The 18992-nt window shown below is 45.0% G+C and overlaps 1 protein-coding gene across 2 annotated transcripts; it reads left to right on the top strand.

The window, feature by feature from the left end:
• Nucleotides 1-3076: 3076 nt before the first annotated feature.
• IKBKB (inhibitor of nuclear factor kappa B kinase subunit beta) lies at nt 3077-18866 on the top strand. 2 transcript variants are annotated; one of them, XM_085299530.1, is made up of 21 exons: nt 3077-3251; nt 3331-3425; nt 4276-4393; nt 5170-5239; nt 7098-7186; nt 7656-7745; nt 8110-8234; nt 8578-8685; nt 8992-9121; nt 10604-10798; nt 11062-11176; nt 11529-11652; nt 11889-12040; nt 12141-12202; nt 13185-13294; nt 13561-13610; nt 14161-14260; nt 16304-16451; nt 16671-16795; nt 17544-17634; nt 18273-18866. In XM_085299530.1, the coding sequence occupies exons 1-21, from the start codon at nt 3147-3149 to the stop codon at nt 18339-18341; spliced, it is 2271 nt and encodes a 756-aa protein (XP_085155656.1). In that variant the 5' UTR covers nt 3077-3146; the 3' UTR covers nt 18342-18866. The 2 variants fall into 2 exon arrangements, with proteins under 2 accessions (XP_085155656.1, XP_085155657.1); XM_085299531.1 differs by lacking the exon at nt 3331-3425 and having other exon boundaries at nt 3166-3251.
• Nucleotides 18867-18992: the final 126 nt, after the last annotated feature.

Here is an 18992-nt window from a genome sequence, read left to right on the forward strand (position 1 = left end):
GCCATTGTCCTAACCCTGAGGAGCTCCCATTTCAAGCAGGAGCACGATGTGCTGTTTCTGAATGATATCTGCTGAGATTTTTTGGCCTGATCTGTAAGTGGAGCAGAGCATGCCATGAACAGTACCACCTGGAGATGAAATTGTCAGTGGAGCTCTCAAGTTATAAGCAGTGAAGCAAACCTGAGGACCCTTAGCTGGAAGTGAGGAATAGCATGGTAAGGACTAAATGATTAAATGGTCAGTGATACTGACCATCCAAGAAAATGATGGTCTACCTACCAGCATAGAGTACACAATATCAAGGTGTGGCAGACAAATCCAAATGATCGGTTTTACATCTGAATTTAGGGCTAGGATATGACAAGTATCAGTGATGTAATGGTTACAGTAACAGATATATCTAGCTTTTAGGAACTGATTCACTAGAAGTGAGATTCCTGATACAATTTCATGTAAGTGCTGACATAAGTAGCCCGTGAGGGACTTTCATTTTCAGGAAATAGCTGCACAAGAGTTCTCCGTTGGGAAACTTGGCAAGGGTTATTTAACGCAATGGCAAAGAGGAAACACTGGTGACTCTGAATGATTATCTCTTCTCTGGGTAGAAATCTATGTCAGAATTTATAATGTGTTTCTCTGAGAATCACAAAGAAAGTGATTCAGGGACAGTTGGTATTGACTGTGACCATACACATAGTACTGTTTCACCCTGTGCTGTCTTCTCCACCTAGGCTGGCCTCACTCTGATTAGTTACTGACAGTCTTGGTTTTATATATAAGACAAGGAAGCCAGCTTTCTTGAAAATGATTAGCAGCAGTAGCTCCTTATTCTTACATGGGTACTTGGTATGAGGTGAAGAGATTTTTTACTTATCCAAGGGCTTCCAGTGAGGCAACTAACTGACAAAGGAAGAGCATTGTTTTTCTCTCCTGAAGGGACAGTAGTTGAACCAGTTATGATTTAGCATGCTTTCTCCATGCCTTACCTGAGTGACAATCATCTGATTTAAATGGGAATTGGATGGGCCTGGTCACTGGGATGGGACTAGACTGGGAACCTGGTCACAGCTRCTCTATAAAGACTTGGTAGTTCTAGCACCAGTGTCCTGATCTGACAGCTCTGCTTCTGAATTTGTGAGCAAAATTCTGCTTTAGAAGGCTGCATTCAGGGGAGGTTTTAACCTGTTCTGTAACTCTGGAGGACACAGTGTGTCATTGTCTTCTCATCCCATGTACACTGTGCTCTGCTTCAGATCCTCCTGTTTATCAGGAATATGTAGCTTTTGTACCCAAGAAGAGCCATAAAAGTTGTTTAGGAAATAGGCTGCAGGCTATATGCATATTGTAGGCAAGATTTTTCGGAATCCTTAGTACAAAATGACCAAGCCTAAAAGAACAGTAGAAAAATTTGCCAAGTTCGTGCCATTTAGCATAACAGCAAAAACTAGGGATCTGCTTGCACTGCAGAGGTGTTGCAGCTCTTCACAAAACTAGTTTATACATATGGATAGTTTAGGTACTGATAATGCCTCATGAAGTGTTGGATTGTGAATCCCATCTAGATCCTTAGCTAAGTATTCTGGCAGCTTAGCAGGACTCTAAATATTCTTTGCTTTCATCCAGTCTACCTGAATACTCACAGTTCAGACCTGTCATCTTCAGCTGGCAATACACATTCAGTATGTAATCCAGAGATGATTCATCAAGCAGTTTGTATTTTTCAGAATGCCTAAGCTCATCTGAAAATTTATGTTGAAGAATATTCTTTGTGTAACTGTAATGAATTGTTAATCCTTTCTCAGAAGAATAGGCAAACAGACTAGGCAGGCATTGGATGCTTCCAAACTGTGCTCTCTTTGGTCTGCCTTCACTTTTACTTCTCCCCCCCCCCCCCCCAAAGAGTAGAAGCAGCTGCATTCCTTTTCCCTCAAACTGGCAGTTCCTTTCTCAACAGGCTCTTTCTTCTTACTGTCCTCAGAACTTGGAATACTTAGCTCTTTCAAGGTGAGCACACATCACTTAATCTTTTCTGGCTACAGGACAGTGAAGAAATAAATAATTTCTTTCTAAAGACAGATTTATTCTGACTTAATAAATTTTAGAGAGGAAAGATGAATGAACAGTTAATGTCCAGACAAAGAGAAGCAGCATATACATGTCTGGTATCGTCTGGACTCTGCGGAGATCGGCATAGCTGTTTGTGTCTGCCTCAAGCCTAGCAATGACACACTGCAAGAATAAAGCCAGCCACTTTCYGTACTGCTCAGGTATTGTGTTTGTGTGGCCACTGACACCTCCTCTGCTCTGTGCAGTACCAGTTTTGTTTTGGAGTACTCCTCACCTCAMCAGCTGCAGGCATCTCTGTAGAATTGCAGTTAGGTGAGAGATGTCTCCAAGACTGGAAGCAACAGAGGAAGAAGTGTGGTGTGGTGTTTGTTTTTTAGTGGAAGCTGGTAACAGAATGGGGATTACTGACAAGAGATAGGGCAAACTTTGTACAAAACCTTGAGAGGATTCAGCTGTCCAGCTGTGCCATGCTTGTTATCTGCTGTTGTCCATTTCCCCCTCCCTTCCCCTGATGATGCAGGTTTGCTTGGTGGCCCTGGCAGCCTGCAGTGAATGTGACGGCCTCTGCTCCATGTCGAGCTGCATGCCTCCCTCCCTGTGCCACCATGCATGAGTTTGCGGCAGCATTAGAGTGCTTAAGCCACCTCATAGTGAGTCGTCAGGAGGAAGCAATACCTAAAAACAACGCAATGCACAGAATGGTACTTTGGTTTGGAGTGGTGGGTGCTGAGAGAAAAAGTACATTTAACTACATTTAGCAGATTTTAATGAAGATGTGGGAAGACACCCATTCTGCCACTTTTAGGCAATTAAATACCCTGTGACTTTACTAGCGTTTTACCTCGAGTCTACTACCGTTTTACCCCCTCCGTTGGTGCCTCGCGCAGCTGCGGCGCCCCGTCTCCCCCCTCCCCCGCTCCCGCACGGCCCCCCCGGCGCCCCGCGCATCTGCGGCGCAGCGCTCCCGGCCCGCGACCACCCCCCCCCGCGGGCGGATGGTTGCACCACGTGCCACTGGGGCCGGAAGCGGAAGCGGGCGCGGCCCAGGCCCTGTGGAGCCGGAGCTCCGCGGCCCCGCCATGAGCCGGCCGCCGGCCCTGCAGGCGCAGACCTGCGGCCCCTGGGAGATGAAGGAGCGCCTCGGCACTGGCGGCTTCGGCAACGTCATCCGCTGGCACAACAAGGTAGGCGGCGGCGGGTCCCTTGCCRGGCCCGGCCCGGCCCGGGCGGCCGCGCTCAGTCTAGCCCATGCTGTGTCTGCAGGAGACCGGCGAGCAGGTGGCCATCAAGCAGTGCCGGCAGGAGCTGAGCCCGCGCAACCGCGACCGCTGGGCGCTGGAGATACAAATCATGAAGAGGTGAGGCCGGCCCGCTCCGCCGGCGAGCCGCGGCGCGCCTGCGCGCGGCCTGCAGCTCCTGGCGGCGCCGGGCGGAGCGCGGGCCGCCTTCCCGCTCGCCGCCGGAGTGGGCCGGTACGTGCCGATAGGCTCCGGCCGCTGCGACACCGCCCTGTGGCGCGCGAGGGCGTAACGGCGGCGCTGAGGTGAACGGTGGGAGAGGCAGGTGGCGACCTGCTGCCGTTCCTGGAATGTGCCAGCCCTGCCATGGAGGCGAGCGTATAGGAGCCGGATGTGCTCTGAAGAAAACCTCGCTTTTTGTTTTCTCTGAGCTCCTGAGTATTGAGGTTTAAAAGCTTTGTTCTCCAGAGGCTGCGCCACTGTCTTCAGTGTTGCAACGATTTTGCTGTTTTAACTGTTCTTTTGCCCAGCTTAATATCTGTGTTGAGTTTGCTTTCAAGATGCTGGATTACTTGGGTAGGATACAGTAACCTGGAAGCAATTGGGATCCTTTCTGAAGCATGTAAACAGACTGTGCTAGACTCCTGCCTAGGAGCTGCAGGAAAATACCTTGCTGAAATCTGTTGTACATGTTCACTGAAGCAATGCACTGACTGTGCACTGAAGCAGTGCGCACCAGTTGTGTGCTGTATGCAAGGAGTTGAGCTGAGTCTCTGGGTCTGTGAAGGATAGGTGAATTGAAGGCTTCTAGAATACACTGGTTCTGTTTCTAAGAGGATTAATGTCGCTCTGGGGCTTAGTGTGGTGACCATGTGCACGTGAAGCTGTGGAGCTCCGGTAGAATGATTTTCTTTCAGGTGTCTGCCACAGTTATGGTGATGTGAATACATGCCATATTTCCACTCCCTAGGCTGAACCATCCTAATGTAGTGGCTGCCCGTGATGTTCCTGAAGGGATGCAGAAGCTTGCGCCAAATGACTTGCCGTTGTTGGCCATGGAGTACTGCCAAGGTGGTGACCTCCGCAAGGTAAGGTCGCTGGGTGGTGACTAAGGGATCTCAATCTCACCAAGATGAGACCTGGAGTTTCCCTTTAGAAAAGTTTTGTTTGTAGTGTAAAGCCTCTCTTTTTTTTTTTCAAAAAAAAAACAAAAACAAAACTTGCTGCTTCTAAATTCATGTCATGGTAGATACTGTATTTGGTGGGTTGGTTCTTGATAAAGTTCTGCTTGTGAAAACTCCAGTGTTCTAGTGTTTTCTGAAACTTCTTGTGTTTGGCCAGAAGTGATAGCATGTGGAATTTGCACGTAGAGGATGAGGGTGTGTGTGAGGGATGCACAACAGGATGTGAGAATGGCAAGAACATAGCAGGCAGATCTGTGGGTGTTATCTTTCCTGGAACTGATAAACCTCTATCTGTCATGGGAAAAAAAATGTGTTCATTCTGACCTTGATATTTTATTAACCTTTGCTATAACCTGCCCATAAATAAAACCCAGAGCGTACAGCTGAGATTAGAGCTGATACTGCCAGGCATGGGGGAAATGGCTATGAAGGATGGATACCGTAGAAGGAAGAGGATGGGGATGATGTTGATTTCTTCCTCTATTCTTCTTTCTTCTTATTTTTTCTCTATGCCAGGTTAGACCAATGCCTTAAGTAGTAGCTGTTGATACCACAGGTCTCAATCCCATTTCATTGCAGTCACTAGAACTTTTTGCATCTTTGAGAGTTTGTGGGATGTAGACCTTTGCTTAGGACATAGGAGGAAAAGATTATATATGTTCTGTGTTGTTCTCTTGCAGTACCTGAATCAGCTAGAAAACTGCTGTGGCTTGCGAGAAGAAGCTATTCTCATCTTGTTGTCTGATATTGGTAAGTTGTATTGGTAGCTTCAGCTGTCCAGAATGTGGAAGCCCTTTCACTGCTGAATCCAGTCAAAGGCTATGTGGCTCAAAGGCTTGATGACTCTATCTTAGGCCCTGGAATAGTATACTTGCTTCTAGTCTTGTTCTACCAGTCTTCTCTAGAAAGCCAACCTCTGTTTTTTTGGGTTTTTTTTTTTTTTTTTTTTTTTTTTTTTTTTTGGGGGGGGGGGTGGGTCTTGCAATTCCAGTGTTGAGATGGATTTTCTTTCCCAGCAAAAATGTTACTCAGAGTTTCCTGGAAGGTTCTGGAGAGCTGAACACTTGCCAAGTGACTCCAGTTTATGTTGTACATCATCTCTCCACCCTCAGTTTATTAGCCCATCATCAGTACTGCAGTGTATGATCAGTTGTTTTGCATTAGCATTTGGGCAACTATTTGGAATGCGAGACAGTTCTGATGTTTACAGTATGATTCAAAGATGAGAGAGATCTATCTGGAGACTTTTGAGGTGTTTGTTCTTTTCTGTTGTTGTTTTAGCAAGCTATGTTGTTATCATGGGCTGTTATGTGGGTTACAGCTGAGGTGAAACTGGACAGATGCAAAAGCTTTAAAGAGAAGAGGTTCAGAAAGTGCTTTTGGGACAGGTGGATTCTTAGAAAATGAGCTTGTGGCAAGATGAGAAACATATTTCTTAGTATTCCTACTGCTAGGCAGCATCTCCTACCGTTTTGTTCCCAGAGTATTTGTACCCTGCTGTCTGCATCCTTTTACTCCTTCCTGACCAGGAAAAGATACTTGGAACTGACCAGAGACAGTGACAGGTTACATTTAGAGTGCAATTTGTGTTTATGTGCTTGTGTGTATGTGAGAAGAGGGACAGTTCTGAATCTCCAGTTACATGATCTGAACCACAACTGAGCAAACTGTTTTCAACTGTTGCTATAACTTGTTCTTCAGATCCCTTACAATGCATACTTAGCTGGTCTTCCTAGGGTYACTATCCTTCAGGAGAGGGCTATATTGTTGGTAACTCCTGAAAGTCTGGCCAGATCATTCCACATTGGAGAGCTGTGTTTGGAAATGCAACATTGTCAAAAGGGACATGCAGTTCCAAAGAGCAGAAAGTGAGTCTTTCTGGCTCAGGCCTGAATTAGCACTGAAAAACACAAACTGTACAAATGCTGCCAGGTTTTGTTTTTCCTAAAACCGTACTTTTTAACTTACAAGATGGGAGGTATATTAAGGTATTGTCTTGACCAAATGTGAGAAATAGAGGGCATATATTCTGCCTTAGTATTCTTAAGGTGAAGTTTTTATCTTTCCAATGTAGAATGGAACTTATCAGTGTGCAAGTTGTGGAGTGGTTGTGAGCAGAGACTGCATGTTACATAGAAATTTCCAGGAATTTTGCAGGTGAAATTGGGCGGGRCAACAGCTTGTGGACAGGGCAGAACAAAGTCTTTGGTAGAGCAGCCTTTGGATCCTAGGTTAAGACTTGATGAAAGGGGTGTACTGAGAAGARCTGAGTTTAGCCACTCCTCTAGCCACGAGACAGGCTTTGCTTCTGTGCAGCTGTTAAAATTTTTAACCTTCAGCATCTGTGAAAGGGTTCRTCAGAAGGCTTTGGGGGAAATTAGATTACTATATCTTCCGGAAAAAAGAGCTGCCAATACAGCAAGTTCTGTTTGTATCCAGAAATGTTTGACACTTGCTTTTCCTCTTGCACTTGATATTTCATTGATCAATTGATTGTACAAGATTTGACTGAAAAGTCATGTTTATACCATGTGAAAATGCATCCTTACTGAGGTCATACTAGGTACTCTTAGTCATATTCTAACAAATGGCTCTTTCTGTGTCTCAGCTTCTGCTCTCCGGTACCTTCATGAAAACAGGATCATCCATAGAGACTTGAAACCAGAGAACATTGTGCTGCAGCAAGGAGAGCAAAGGGTAAGCAGGAACCAATTGTCTTTGGCTGCACAGACAAGTAAGTGTAAGAGGAACATGCGTGTGCCAGACAGTTACAGTGATCCCTCTGTGAGAGTTCTTGACCCAGGGTGATAGCTAGCTTGGAGCTCTGTGTCAGAGGAACAGTATTCTGTGTGCAACTGAGATGAGAGGTTGTATTAGACTTCTGGTAATGCCTTGGATTTCAGCTTAAAGTACTGATGAATGAATCTGATTATAGTGACTGGCTGAAGAACTGAATTAGCAGTAATGTTTTCTGTTCTACACATATCAAGCCAATGACAATTTTATGTACTTTCTGGTCTTAGGAACCTGCAGGAGTCTCCTGTTTCCTCCTGCATCTCTTCATTTCCTGCACAGATTTGAAGAGCTGAACTTTTATTTTTTCTGTTGTGTGATATGTTTTTAAGAGAACTTCTTCCTAGTCCTTGTCCTTTGTTGTGTGTTTCAGTTAATACACAAAATCATTGACCTTGGTTATGCTAAGGAGTTGGACCAGGGCAGTCTATGCACTTCCTTCGTTGGGACACTGCAGTACTTGGTAAGGAAAGAATATGGCTAGAAAAGCAGCTACTGCATTGTGGGAYGGAGTTAACAGTATAATTGCATTTTGGGCTGGGTAAAGCGCTTGCCCGAGAAGGGGTGCAGTTGGGCTGCTCTAGTAAGGGAAGGTAATTGGTTTTTTGCTGACACTGAGTTTTTAGTGTCTGCTAGATATTTCTGTTCTGGAGTGGCTGGAGTGCCACTAACCTGTAGTATTCACTCTGAGAGGATATCAAAGCTCTTGAAAGATAGCATGTTCAGCACAGTCTTTGTAATATGTTGTACAAATGTTAATGACCTCCTGAGAGGTAGAGAGCTGAGAGAAGGGTGGCATTGTCTCTTGTGTGTGTGAACTGTCTCAGGCTCCAGAGCTGCTGGAGCAGCAGAAGTATACGGTGACAGTGGATTATTGGAGCTTTGGTACACTAGCCTTTGAGTGCATTACAGGCTTTCGACCATTCCTACCCAACTGGCAGCCAGTGCAGTGGTGAGTGACCTGGGGCTTAGTGATAAGAAGAGTGCATGCAATAACACTGTCCTGTTTATGTGAAGTAGGGGTGTAGTCTCTGGATTTTGGGAGGGGATTAATATTTTTGTATCTTGCCTTATGGAGAATGGGCCCCTTCACTGGAGGTCATTGACCTCCCTGAGCAATTTCAGCATTTCTGATACTTCTCTTTGGGATTAGGACTAACTGTTGCAGGGCACATAGCAGAAACCAAAGCAACAACTGGATAACATCTGTCAAGAGTAACTTTAAGAGTCTACTAATGTGCATGCTGGGAAAGACAAGTGATTATTTCACCACTGTACTTGCTTGAATCCACTAGGCATACAAAAGTGCGACAGAAGAGTGAGTTGGATATTGTTGTTTCAGAAGACTTATCTGGAGAAGTCAAATTTTCTAGCACTTTACCTTACCCAAACAATCTAAACAGGTGAGGACTGAAAATCTGTTGTGCCATGGGGGGGATGAGCTGTTTCTTCTGAGAATGAACCAGGTCTTTATTATGGTCCTTACTATGTTAATTTGTGGATAGGAAGAATGCATGATACAAACAGTGCTTATGTTTGTCAGCAGACTTGTGTAGGTGAGAGAGCACCTCTATTTTGTACATTCTAAACAGTGGATTTGTGTTCAGAAAAAGGACTTGTGTGTCAATCCTCCAGCAGAAGCCAAGCTGTATGGTGGCTGCAAATGCACTTTAGTGTTTTCTGACCCTGTTTTAATTTTGATCCTGCAGCGTTCTGGCTGGAAGATTAGAAAAATGGTTACAGCTCATGTTAATGTGGCACCCACGGCAGAGAGGTACAGATCCTACATATGGACCTAATGGATGTTTCAAAGCCTTGGATGACATTTTGAACCTGAAGGTGAGCAGTAGGCCTGGATTCCCCTGATGTTTTCCATGGAGTAGGGGTGTCTGCCCTATGAGGGAAGAGACTTGATCCATAGGCCTAGGAGGAGGAGCAGCACAGAAACCCATTGAGAACTGACTGAATGCCAGAACTCAGAGGGTTGTGATCAGTGGCGCGGAGTCTAGTTGAAGGCCTGTGGCTGGTGGAGTCCCCCAGGGCTCACTACTGGGTCCAGTCCTGTTCAACTTATTCATCAATGACCTAGACAACGGGACAGAGTGCCTCCTCAGCAAGTTTGCTGATCATACCAAACTGGGAGACCTGAGGGCTGTGCTGCCATTCAGAGAGACCTGGACACGCTGGAGAGTTGGGCAGAGAGGAACCTCRTGAGGTTCAACAAGGGCAAGTGCAGGGTCTTGCAGCTAGGGAGAAATAACCCTAGGCACCAGTATAGGCTGGGGTCTGACCTGCTGGAAAGCAGCTCTGTGGAGAAGGACCTTGGYGTGCTGGTGGATGACAAATTGACTGTGAGCCAGCAATGTGCCCTTGTGGTCAGGAAGGCCRATGGTATCCTTGGGTGCATTAGGAAGAGTGTTGCCAGCAGGTCGAGAGAGGAGATCCTGCCCCTCTACTCAGCCCTGGTGAGGCCGCATCTCGAGTACTGCGTCCAGTTCCAGGCTCCCCAGTGCAAGAGAGACAGGGAGCTACTGGAGAGAATCCAGCGTAGGGCTACGAGAAGGATCAGAGGACTGGAGCATCTGCCCTCTGAGGAATGGCTGCGAGAGCTGGRYCTCTTTAGCCTGAGRARGAGAAGACTGAGGGGAGATCTTACCAATGTCTATAAGTACCTCAAGGGAGGGTGTCGAGGGGACAGGGCTAAACTCTTTTCAGTTCTCCCATGCGACAGGACAAGAGGCAGCGGGCAAAAAMTGAACCACAGGAAGTTCTGCCTGAACGCGAGGGGGAATTTCTTCACTTCTTCACTGTGAGAGTGACGGAGCACTGGACCAGGTTGCCCAGTGAGGTTGTGGAGTCTCCTTCTCTGGAGATCTTCAAAGCCCGCCTGGGTGCAACCCTGTCTAACGTGCTCTAGGTGACCTTGCTTGAGCAGGGGGGTTGGACTAGATGATCTCCAGAGGTCCTTTCCAACCTTACCGATTCTGTGATTCACTTAAGATGGCAGCTAATGGCATGTTTGTTCTTCCTGCTTATTTGGAAAGAAATAATTACTGAGCTTGCTTGGATTAGTAAATATCCTCTCTATGTGCTTGGTTCTGTGTTCTGGCAGAGGATTCTGCTTCTGAAGCTGTTTAGTTGCCATGTGGCCTCTCTTCCAGCTGATGGAGGACAAGGACTTTGGCACCACGTTATGAAGTAGCTGTGAAGCAACTTCATGTACTCTGGTTTCTTGGTGGTTGGTGTCTCAGGCCTGAATCTCTGCTCAGACATGACCTGTTCATCTCCAGTTCTTCTCATGTCACACTGCTCTTCTTGTAGTTGCTTCATGTTTTGAACATGGTTACGGGAACTGTACACACCTACCCTGTGACAGAGGAGGAAACTCTGCAAACTGTGAAGGCCAGGATCCAGTTAGATACTGGAATTCCAGAACAGGACCAGGAGCTACTGCAAGAAGCAGGACTTGCATTGTTTCCCGAGAAGTTGGCCACTAAGCATATAGCTGATAGCAAGGTGAGTCTGGATCTTCCCTTCCACACTGCTCAATGAATCAGTGAACGCTGTTCCCTCTTTGGGGGCAGAGCATGCCTCTCTGCTGTTCTGGCAGTCCTTACTTGTAGTAACCACACAGACCTAACCCTCTGCAGAATAGGCACACTGTTTCCTTTGGTGTAACACTGTAAACAGAACATTCCTGTGCTGTGGAAAACTGTTTATAGTGTTGCTGAGGAGTATTATTTATGAGAGAATTCAGTGGGTCTTTTTGTCTTTGGCAGGTGAATGATGCTGCAACTACAGACACAGACCTCCTTTTCCTCTTTGATAACCAGAAAATTTCCTATGAGGCTCAGGTTGCCTTGCGTCCTCACCCAGAAAGTGTTGACTGCATCCGTAAGGATTTTCTCTAGTGTGGATGTGGGAGGATCTCRCCAGTGAAAGGGCTGCCTATGTTCTGTGGTCTGCACCATGTGCAGAGTAGAGAGAGCCTTTGCCTGTTGGGACTGGAGAAACACTAAAACAGACTGGCATAGCATTTATTCCATTTGTCAGCATAACTGAGGGAAGGAAGGGTTAGATAAGATATGCTGGGAGGAGCTCCCCGGGGATAGCCAGCTGCAGACTATAAGAGGTAGACGCTTGACTACATGTCCTTCAAAGGAGTGATGTCTTGGTCTATCTTGTTATGTGATAATACTATTTTGAGGCTTTATGCTGATATGTACATCCCCCCCTTTGTTTCTAGTTCAGGATCCAAAGAAGAATCTCCACTTTTTCCAGTTGCGGAAAGTGTGGGGTCAGATCTGGCACACAATCCGGATGCTGAAAGAAGATTGTAACCGGCTTCAGCAGGGACAACGAGCAGCCATGTATGATGGCAGTCTCTCTAGAATACTTATTTCTGTCTTTGCTCCCCATGTGAAAGGGAAAGGGCAGGAATGGGACCTTATTACAGGGGGAACCCATAAGCAGAGCTGTTTACAACTAATGAAAAGCTGAGCTGTATCCTCTGACACAGCTGCTTTTGTGATCTTGTTACACTCAGCACTATTTACTTTTGATATATGTGGAAGTCTGGGCATCTAATATGACCTTGTCCTTGCAGGATGAATCTGTTGCGTTACAATAGTACCCTGTCGAAGATGAAGAATTCTATGGCCTCCCTTTCCCAGCAGCTGAAAGCAAAGCTGGATTTCTTTAAAACAAGCATCCAAATTGATCTGGAGAAGTATAAAGAGCAGATYGAATTTGGAATTAGTGAGTATTACATCAGGCAAATGGAGGTCTTTTTTGCCTTTTGCCTCAGTATACTACCTCCCTTTTCCTAAGAAAAGCAATCATTCTTTTGTTTCTGTAGCTTCTGAGAAGCTGCTGTTTGCATGGAAAGAGATGGAGCAGGCTGTGGAACTCTGTGGGCGGGTATGTTTCTAGAGCTAATTACTTATCCTAAAGAAAAGAGGCTTTTCTCATTATCGTCCCTTAAATAAAAACTTCCTGTGTCTGAGCTGACTCCAGACATCACACTGTCTTGATTTGGATTGCATCACTTTTTCCTTGCCAGTACTTCATAGATCTCTCTGTGTTTGTAAGATACAGGAAAAAGAATGATCTTGAGGAATGTCCTTGATGTCCTTGCTAACTAATCCTGGAGCCAGGGGAGTTTTAGCAGGATAACTGAAAAGGGGATCTGGAACAGTGGATTAAAACCAAATGAGAAAGTGAATGATTAGAAGATTGAACACAATAATTTCAAAATTCAATACTGATGCTTTAAAGGGCAGTGTTTTCCCATTCTTGGTGCATACTATGCATCTGCTCCCCCTAAGGGATTCAACCTTCTGACATCAGATAATGCAACCCCTGCCAGCTGCGCCAAGGACCATTTGTCTCAGATGAGAAGTGAAATATGACTAGTTAACATTTGATTTCCTGCCAACACATGGCCCTTCTCTAGTGGGAACAGGCAGAGTGGCAGAATGACTGTTTGTGTTTCTGCATATGAACAAATTCAGGTGAAAAGCAGAAACTGGGGTGCCAGGACAAAGTATGGTTGTGCACTGAGGAAGAAGGGAAGAGCAAAGATTGGTAAGATGGGAGAATATCAGCTACAGTGGCAAGGAAAAGGGGATGTGACAGCATGGGAACTAGCAGTACATTTACTCTTCAATGGCTCTTTTTCATGGGCCGAATTTAGCATGGAAAAGTTCTTGGAAGCTGTTTTATCCCATAGCACCAAGCTTATTTCCTTGAATGGAAATTAAAATATTCTCATTGCTTTTTGTTCAGGGCTGCTGTTTGCTGATGTGAGTGTTTGGAAATGTGAATGAGAAAGGAAGAGTCAGTGAGGTAGTGTCTCTTAGTATGAGACTATCCTATTGCTTATGTGCTGCCCTGCTTTCAGGAGGATGATGTGGATCAGCTAGTGAAGAGGATGATGGCCTTGCAGACAGACATTGTGGACCTGCAGAGAAGCCCACTAGGTCGTAAACAAGGAGGAACACTGGAAGATTTGTAAGTTGAACCATCTTGAACTTCATATATAGGAGTGTTGCAAGTGTAGCTTAGTTTCCTTTTCACTGCAGGGCAATGGGGGTGATATTTCCAGGCCAAATTATAGGTGACTAGCAGGACTTAACATGACACTAAAAGAAAATTTTGGGCTTCTGATCCATCAGTCTGAAATTGCAGACTGGTGTATAGAAGACTTGAGTTATTGAAGTAACTGTTCATAATTTAGATCTTGGAGAAGTTCCTTTTTGTTCTGTCCTTTCTTTTAGAGAAGAACAAGCCAGAGAGCTGTATCGAAGGCTGAGAGAGAAGCCAAGAGGTAAAAGACGTTTTAGGTCAAGGTCAACTTGCTCTGTATGGGTTCAAACTCTGGAGATGCAGCAAACCGCACTGAGAAAATTTTCTGTTTCAGGCCTTGCTATATGCTAGATGCATATGGCCTCCTCTAGTCTTGACCTTTTTTGGAGAAGGGAGTCAGTGAGTCAATTTTAAACCAGACAATCCTGACTTTCCTGCTACTCTTCCTAACTGTGAGACTCACCTGAGTTGTTCTTGGAGCAAAGGGTTGCTGCAGGAATACGCTGCTGCTTAAGTTTCTATTTAGGAAGCATGGAAGGCAGTTGGCAGTTGTTCCTCTCAGCAGCTACACAGCCCCAGGGCAGTAGACCTGCCATTCCAATTCTGCTTTCTAATTCTCGTCTTTTTGAAAAGGGTAGCTAAAATCCAGTGCCTTTTTTCCCACTCRCTTCTGCATGCCCTGAACTTCTGATGTTTCAGGATTAAAGAAGTGGAAACAAACCACTAAGAATCTTCTCGCTGTATGTCTTATGAGTCTACTTATCTGTTTTCTAATCTGACTCCTATTCCAGATCAGAGGACCAGTGGTGACAGCCAAGAAATAGTACGACTGCTCTTACAGGCAATCCAAACCTTTGAAAAAAAGGTTCGGGTCATTTACGCTCAACTCAGGTGAGCTTTAGAGTCAGCTTTTATTGAGGGTTGCAGAGAAAGCATTTTCTCTTTCAGCAAGAGTTTTTTTTTCTAGAGCTTAAACTAGGAATATAGGAATGTTGTCAGAGTATGCAGGGATGTGACAAGGAAGGCTAAGGCTTGTTTGGAATCATTTCTGGCAAGGGATGTCAAGGACGACAAGAAGGGCTTCTTCAAATACATCAGTACCACAAGAGGAAGACTATGTAGAATGTGGGCCGATTGCTGAGTAGGGTGGGTGCCTTGGTGACAAAGAATACAGAGAAGGCAGAGTTACTGAATTTCTTTTTTGCTTCAGTCTTTACTGCTAAGGCCAGCCCTCAGGAATCCCAGACCCTCAAGACAAGAGAGGAGGTCTGGAGAAAGAAAGACTTTGTGGAGGAGGATCGAGTTAGAGATCATTGAGGCAAACTTGACACTCATAAATCCATGGGCCCTGATGGGATGCACCCAGGAGTGCTGAGAGAGCAGGCAGACGTTGTTGCCAGGCCACTCTCCATCTTTGAAAAGTCATGAAGAACAGGAGAGGTGCCTGAGGACTGGAAGAAAATCAGTGTCACTCCAGTCTTCAGAAAGGGCAGTAAGGAGGACCCAGGATCCTACAGGTTGGTCAGCCTCCCCTCCACCCCTGGAAGGGTGATGGAACAGCTCATCTTGAATGTCATCTCTAAGTATGTAGGGGAAAAAAAAAGGCGATCAGGAGTAGTCAGCATGGGTTCACCAAGGGGAAGTCATGCTTAACCAGTCTGATGGGTTTCTATGATAGAATGAGGGGAGAGCAGTGGATTTTGTTTACCTAAACTTCAGTAAGGCTTTTGACACTGTCTCCCATAATATCCTCATACGCAAGCTCAGGAAGTGTGAGCTAGATGAGTAGACAGTGGAGTGGATTGAGAACCAGCTGAAAGGCAAACCTCAGAGGGTTATGATCAGCGATGCAGTCTAGCTGGAGGCCWGTGGCTAGCGATTTCCCCCAGGGGCGAGTACTCGGTCCCATCCCGTTCAACTTATTCATCAGTGACCTGGACGAAGGGACAGAGTGCCTCCTCAGCAAGTTTGCTGATCATACCAAACTGGGAGACCTGAGGGCTGTGCTGCCATTCAGAGAGACCTGGACACGCTGGAGAGTTGGGCAGAGAGGAACCTCATGAGGTTCAACAAGGGCAAGTGCAGGGTCTTGCAGCTAGGGAGAAATAACCCTAGGCACCAGTATAGGCTGGGGTCTGACCTGCTGGAAAGCAGCTCTGTGGAGAAGGACCTTGGYGTGCTGGTGGATGACAAATTGACTGTGAGCCAGCAATGTGCCCTTGTGGTCAGGAAGGCCGATGGTATCCTTGGGTGCATTAGGAAGAGTGTTGCCAGCAGGTCGAGAGAGGAGATCCTGCCCCTCTACTCAGCCCTGGTGAGGCCGCATCTCGAGTACTGCGTCCAGTTCCAGGCTCCCCAGTGCAAGAGAGACAGGGAGGGGAGCTACTGGAGAGAATCCAGCGCAGGGCTATGAAGATGATGAAGGGATAGGAGCATTTCTAATGAGGACTGGCTGCGAGAGCTGGRCCTCTTTAGCCTGAGGAAGAGAAGACTGAGAGGATCTTATGCATACAAGCATCTTAGGAGAGTGTGTGTAGAGGATGGCTAGACTATTTCCAGTGGTGCCCTGTGACAGGAAAAGAGGCAACAGGCACAAACTGAAACACAGGAAGTTCCAACTGAGAATGAGGAAAAATGTCTGTACGGTGAGGGTGACAGAGTACTGGAACAGGTTGCCCAGAGAGACTGCAGAATCTCCTTCTCTAGAAATACTCAAAAACTTGTTCGGACACAAGCCAGTGCAACATACTCTAGGTGACCCTGCTTCAGCATGGAAGTTGGACTAGATGATCTCCAGAGGTCCCTTCCAACCTTAGCCATTCTGTGAAACAGCTAATATGATTTCTGAATGCTATAGAGGATAAGGAACTTGAGACAAGTTCCACTACTGCAGTTGCCAATTTGACCTGATTTTTTTTTTTTTTTTTTAATCAGTAAAACTGTAGTTTGCAAGCAGAAGGCATTGGAATTGTTCCCTAAAGTGGAGAGAGTGATGAATCTGATGAATGAAGATGAGAATACAGTTGTTAGGCTTCAGGAGAAACGACAGAAAGAACTGTGGAACCTGTTGAAAATTGCTTGTGTAAGTGGAAATAGAAAAAAAGATTTTGAGTTAAACTGTCTTTTTTAGTGTAAGTAACACAGAGTAAAAGAAATCAGTAGTAGTATACACAGTATGTCCTATGTTTGCTTTTTGCCATTAAGTTGCATCAGGGTTAAAGCCACACTTTGAGCTCTTGTACTCCTGACTGCTGGAACTAAGTGGAAATAACTGCAATTTAAATCTACTGTTTTTCTTCAGAGTAAAGTACGTGGTCCTGTTACTGGCAGTCCAGAAAGCATGAACACATCACGACTTAGCCCTGGTCAGCTGCTACTGCAGGTCCCTTCTGGAACCTACAATTTACCAGAATCAATCACAAAAAGGTGAGGTGAGGTCTGGAGTTGCGTAGCTGCTAATGTTAGCAGCACAAGGTTGGGGATCTTGCTTGGGGATCTTGCTTTGTAAAATAAAGGCTTTCTTAGTCTATGCTTTGTTCAGCCTCCACTGTCAGCAGTGTTTTCTGCTTAACACCTGGATTTTCTGAGGCTTGTGAATGTTCCTTTAAGAGCAACTGGGAATAATGTGCAAGTTTACCTCCCTGGCCTGAAAAGAAAGATAGTGGCTTGTTTTATTTGAAATGGTTGTGCTTTTTTTTGAAGTATAGTGCCAGCAGGATTTGCTGGAGTGTAATCATGTTAGGTAATGGTAGCTGGGCTATATCATAAAGGAGAGCCTGTTATACCAAACACTTAAGATTCTGGCTTACTTAAAGGAATGGGTTCCCTTTTATAGTTCTGGAATGACAGATCTTGGCTTATTTATTCATCTGATATTTAATCCTTTATTTTAAAGGCTGTTCTATAACTTTTTTCCCCTAACAGCGAGTTGATATAATAAAAACCCATTTCCAATTTGAACACCCTTTCCTCAGCCCCAGTAAATGTGGGGGTGCCATTGACTTTCTCAGTTGCAGTATGAATCACTAGCTTATGAGCTGACTGATAAAGTTTAATATTCTTCAGTGCAGTGCAGTGTACCTGTCTAGAAGTATTTCTTCATCCAAGGTCGTGGCAGCATCTCTTTAGACAAAACTTCAGTTGAAAATAACTGTTTAACAATTGTGCTTTTCAGTGAGGAGCTACTGTTGGAATCACAGAAACTCTGTAGCCAACTCGAAAATGTGATGCATGACACAATGAAGGACCAGGACCAGAGTCTTATGGTAACACTTCTGCTATTTTTTTATAAATAGGCTGTGGATGTCTACAGTTTCTAATTTCTGTATGTGTACCTTTCCTAGCAATAAGTAATAGGGCTAAGAGATTTCTACGTGTTATTCTTCTCTAAGAAGAGAGTGGGAGATGCAAATCCCCATTCTTCCACCCGACCTGCTGACCCCCCTCCCCCCCCATTCCCTATTTGCAGGGAATGGGAGCCATACCATGGGGACTGACTTTGCACTGAACAACATGGTGTTGGAAATACCAGGGCTTCCCCTTCCCTGGAGAGATAGAGGACTTGGCTCTTGGACAAAAATATTTGTAGAAGTACAGTTTGGCAATCACGATCTTCTGGTGGTGGCAGTACACTGGCCACGAATAAAGAACAAAAGTGTAGGGGGTGGTGGGGATGGACTTGTTCACGGAAGTAGATTACTGAAAAGAAAATCCTGAGGAAAACAAATAATTTAAGGTTTTCCTTTAAATAAATTAAAGGATTCACTCTGGAATTATTTTGAGCATTTCTTTTTTGAGTGAAATTTTAAAATCTGATTCTTCAAAATTTTTCTGGAATAAAGGGGAAGTAGCCTCAACTGTAAGCTTCTGTTGGAACTCTGTGGTGTAACTGTTTCATCTTTAGGCTCTAGATTGGAGCTGGCTGCAGCTTCAGGTAGAAGAAAGAAACAGTCCAGAACAAAACCAAATGTAAAGTCACTTCAGTTGCATCTGAAACCATGCTACATAAGGAAGCCTACTGTGATAAGCTGCTACATCTGAAAAGGGAAGTTTAAGTGCCTTTTCCTGTCACCTGCTGCTTCTGTGATGCACATGGCCCAGCTTTTAATGTCTGAATTTCAAACTCTTTTTTTCACAACGATACAGTAGGAAATGCCTGCTTGGAATAAGTTGTTAATCATGCCTTAAGATAGCAGATATTCTTGCTTTCTGACCTTCTATATCTTCCCTTAGGCATAATACTTGATTATTTTGCTGCCCTCTAATGAACAGTGGACAACTTATGCAATCAGCTTGCACAGTCATTGGTAGATAATAATCTCCCTAATATACTTGAACTGTGAACTTACTTTCTTAACTCTGCCAATTTGCACTTTTTTCCTTAAGTGTAATGTTGTACTTACCTAGTACTTGTTTCCTATATGGGAACGAAATATCTGATATGTGTAAACTTTTGGTTTGCTGTATTTGATACCATCAATACAATTTTAATGAAAAAGTTGTTTTCAGTGTGCAGGTCTCTGAAATGTGAGAGGTAAGAATATTATCCTAGAGAGACTAGAGAGTGTAGATAAACTACATACTTGTTAACTGTATTTAAACAAAACATTTGCAGTTTAAGCTC

This window comes from Rhea americana, unplaced genomic scaffold, assembly GCF_003343005.1.
Source record: "Rhea americana isolate MKP2758 unplaced genomic scaffold, rheAme1 scaffold_15, whole genome shotgun sequence".
In the NCBI taxonomy this organism is placed as follows: domain Eukaryota; kingdom Metazoa; phylum Chordata; class Aves; order Rheiformes; family Rheidae; genus Rhea; species Rhea americana.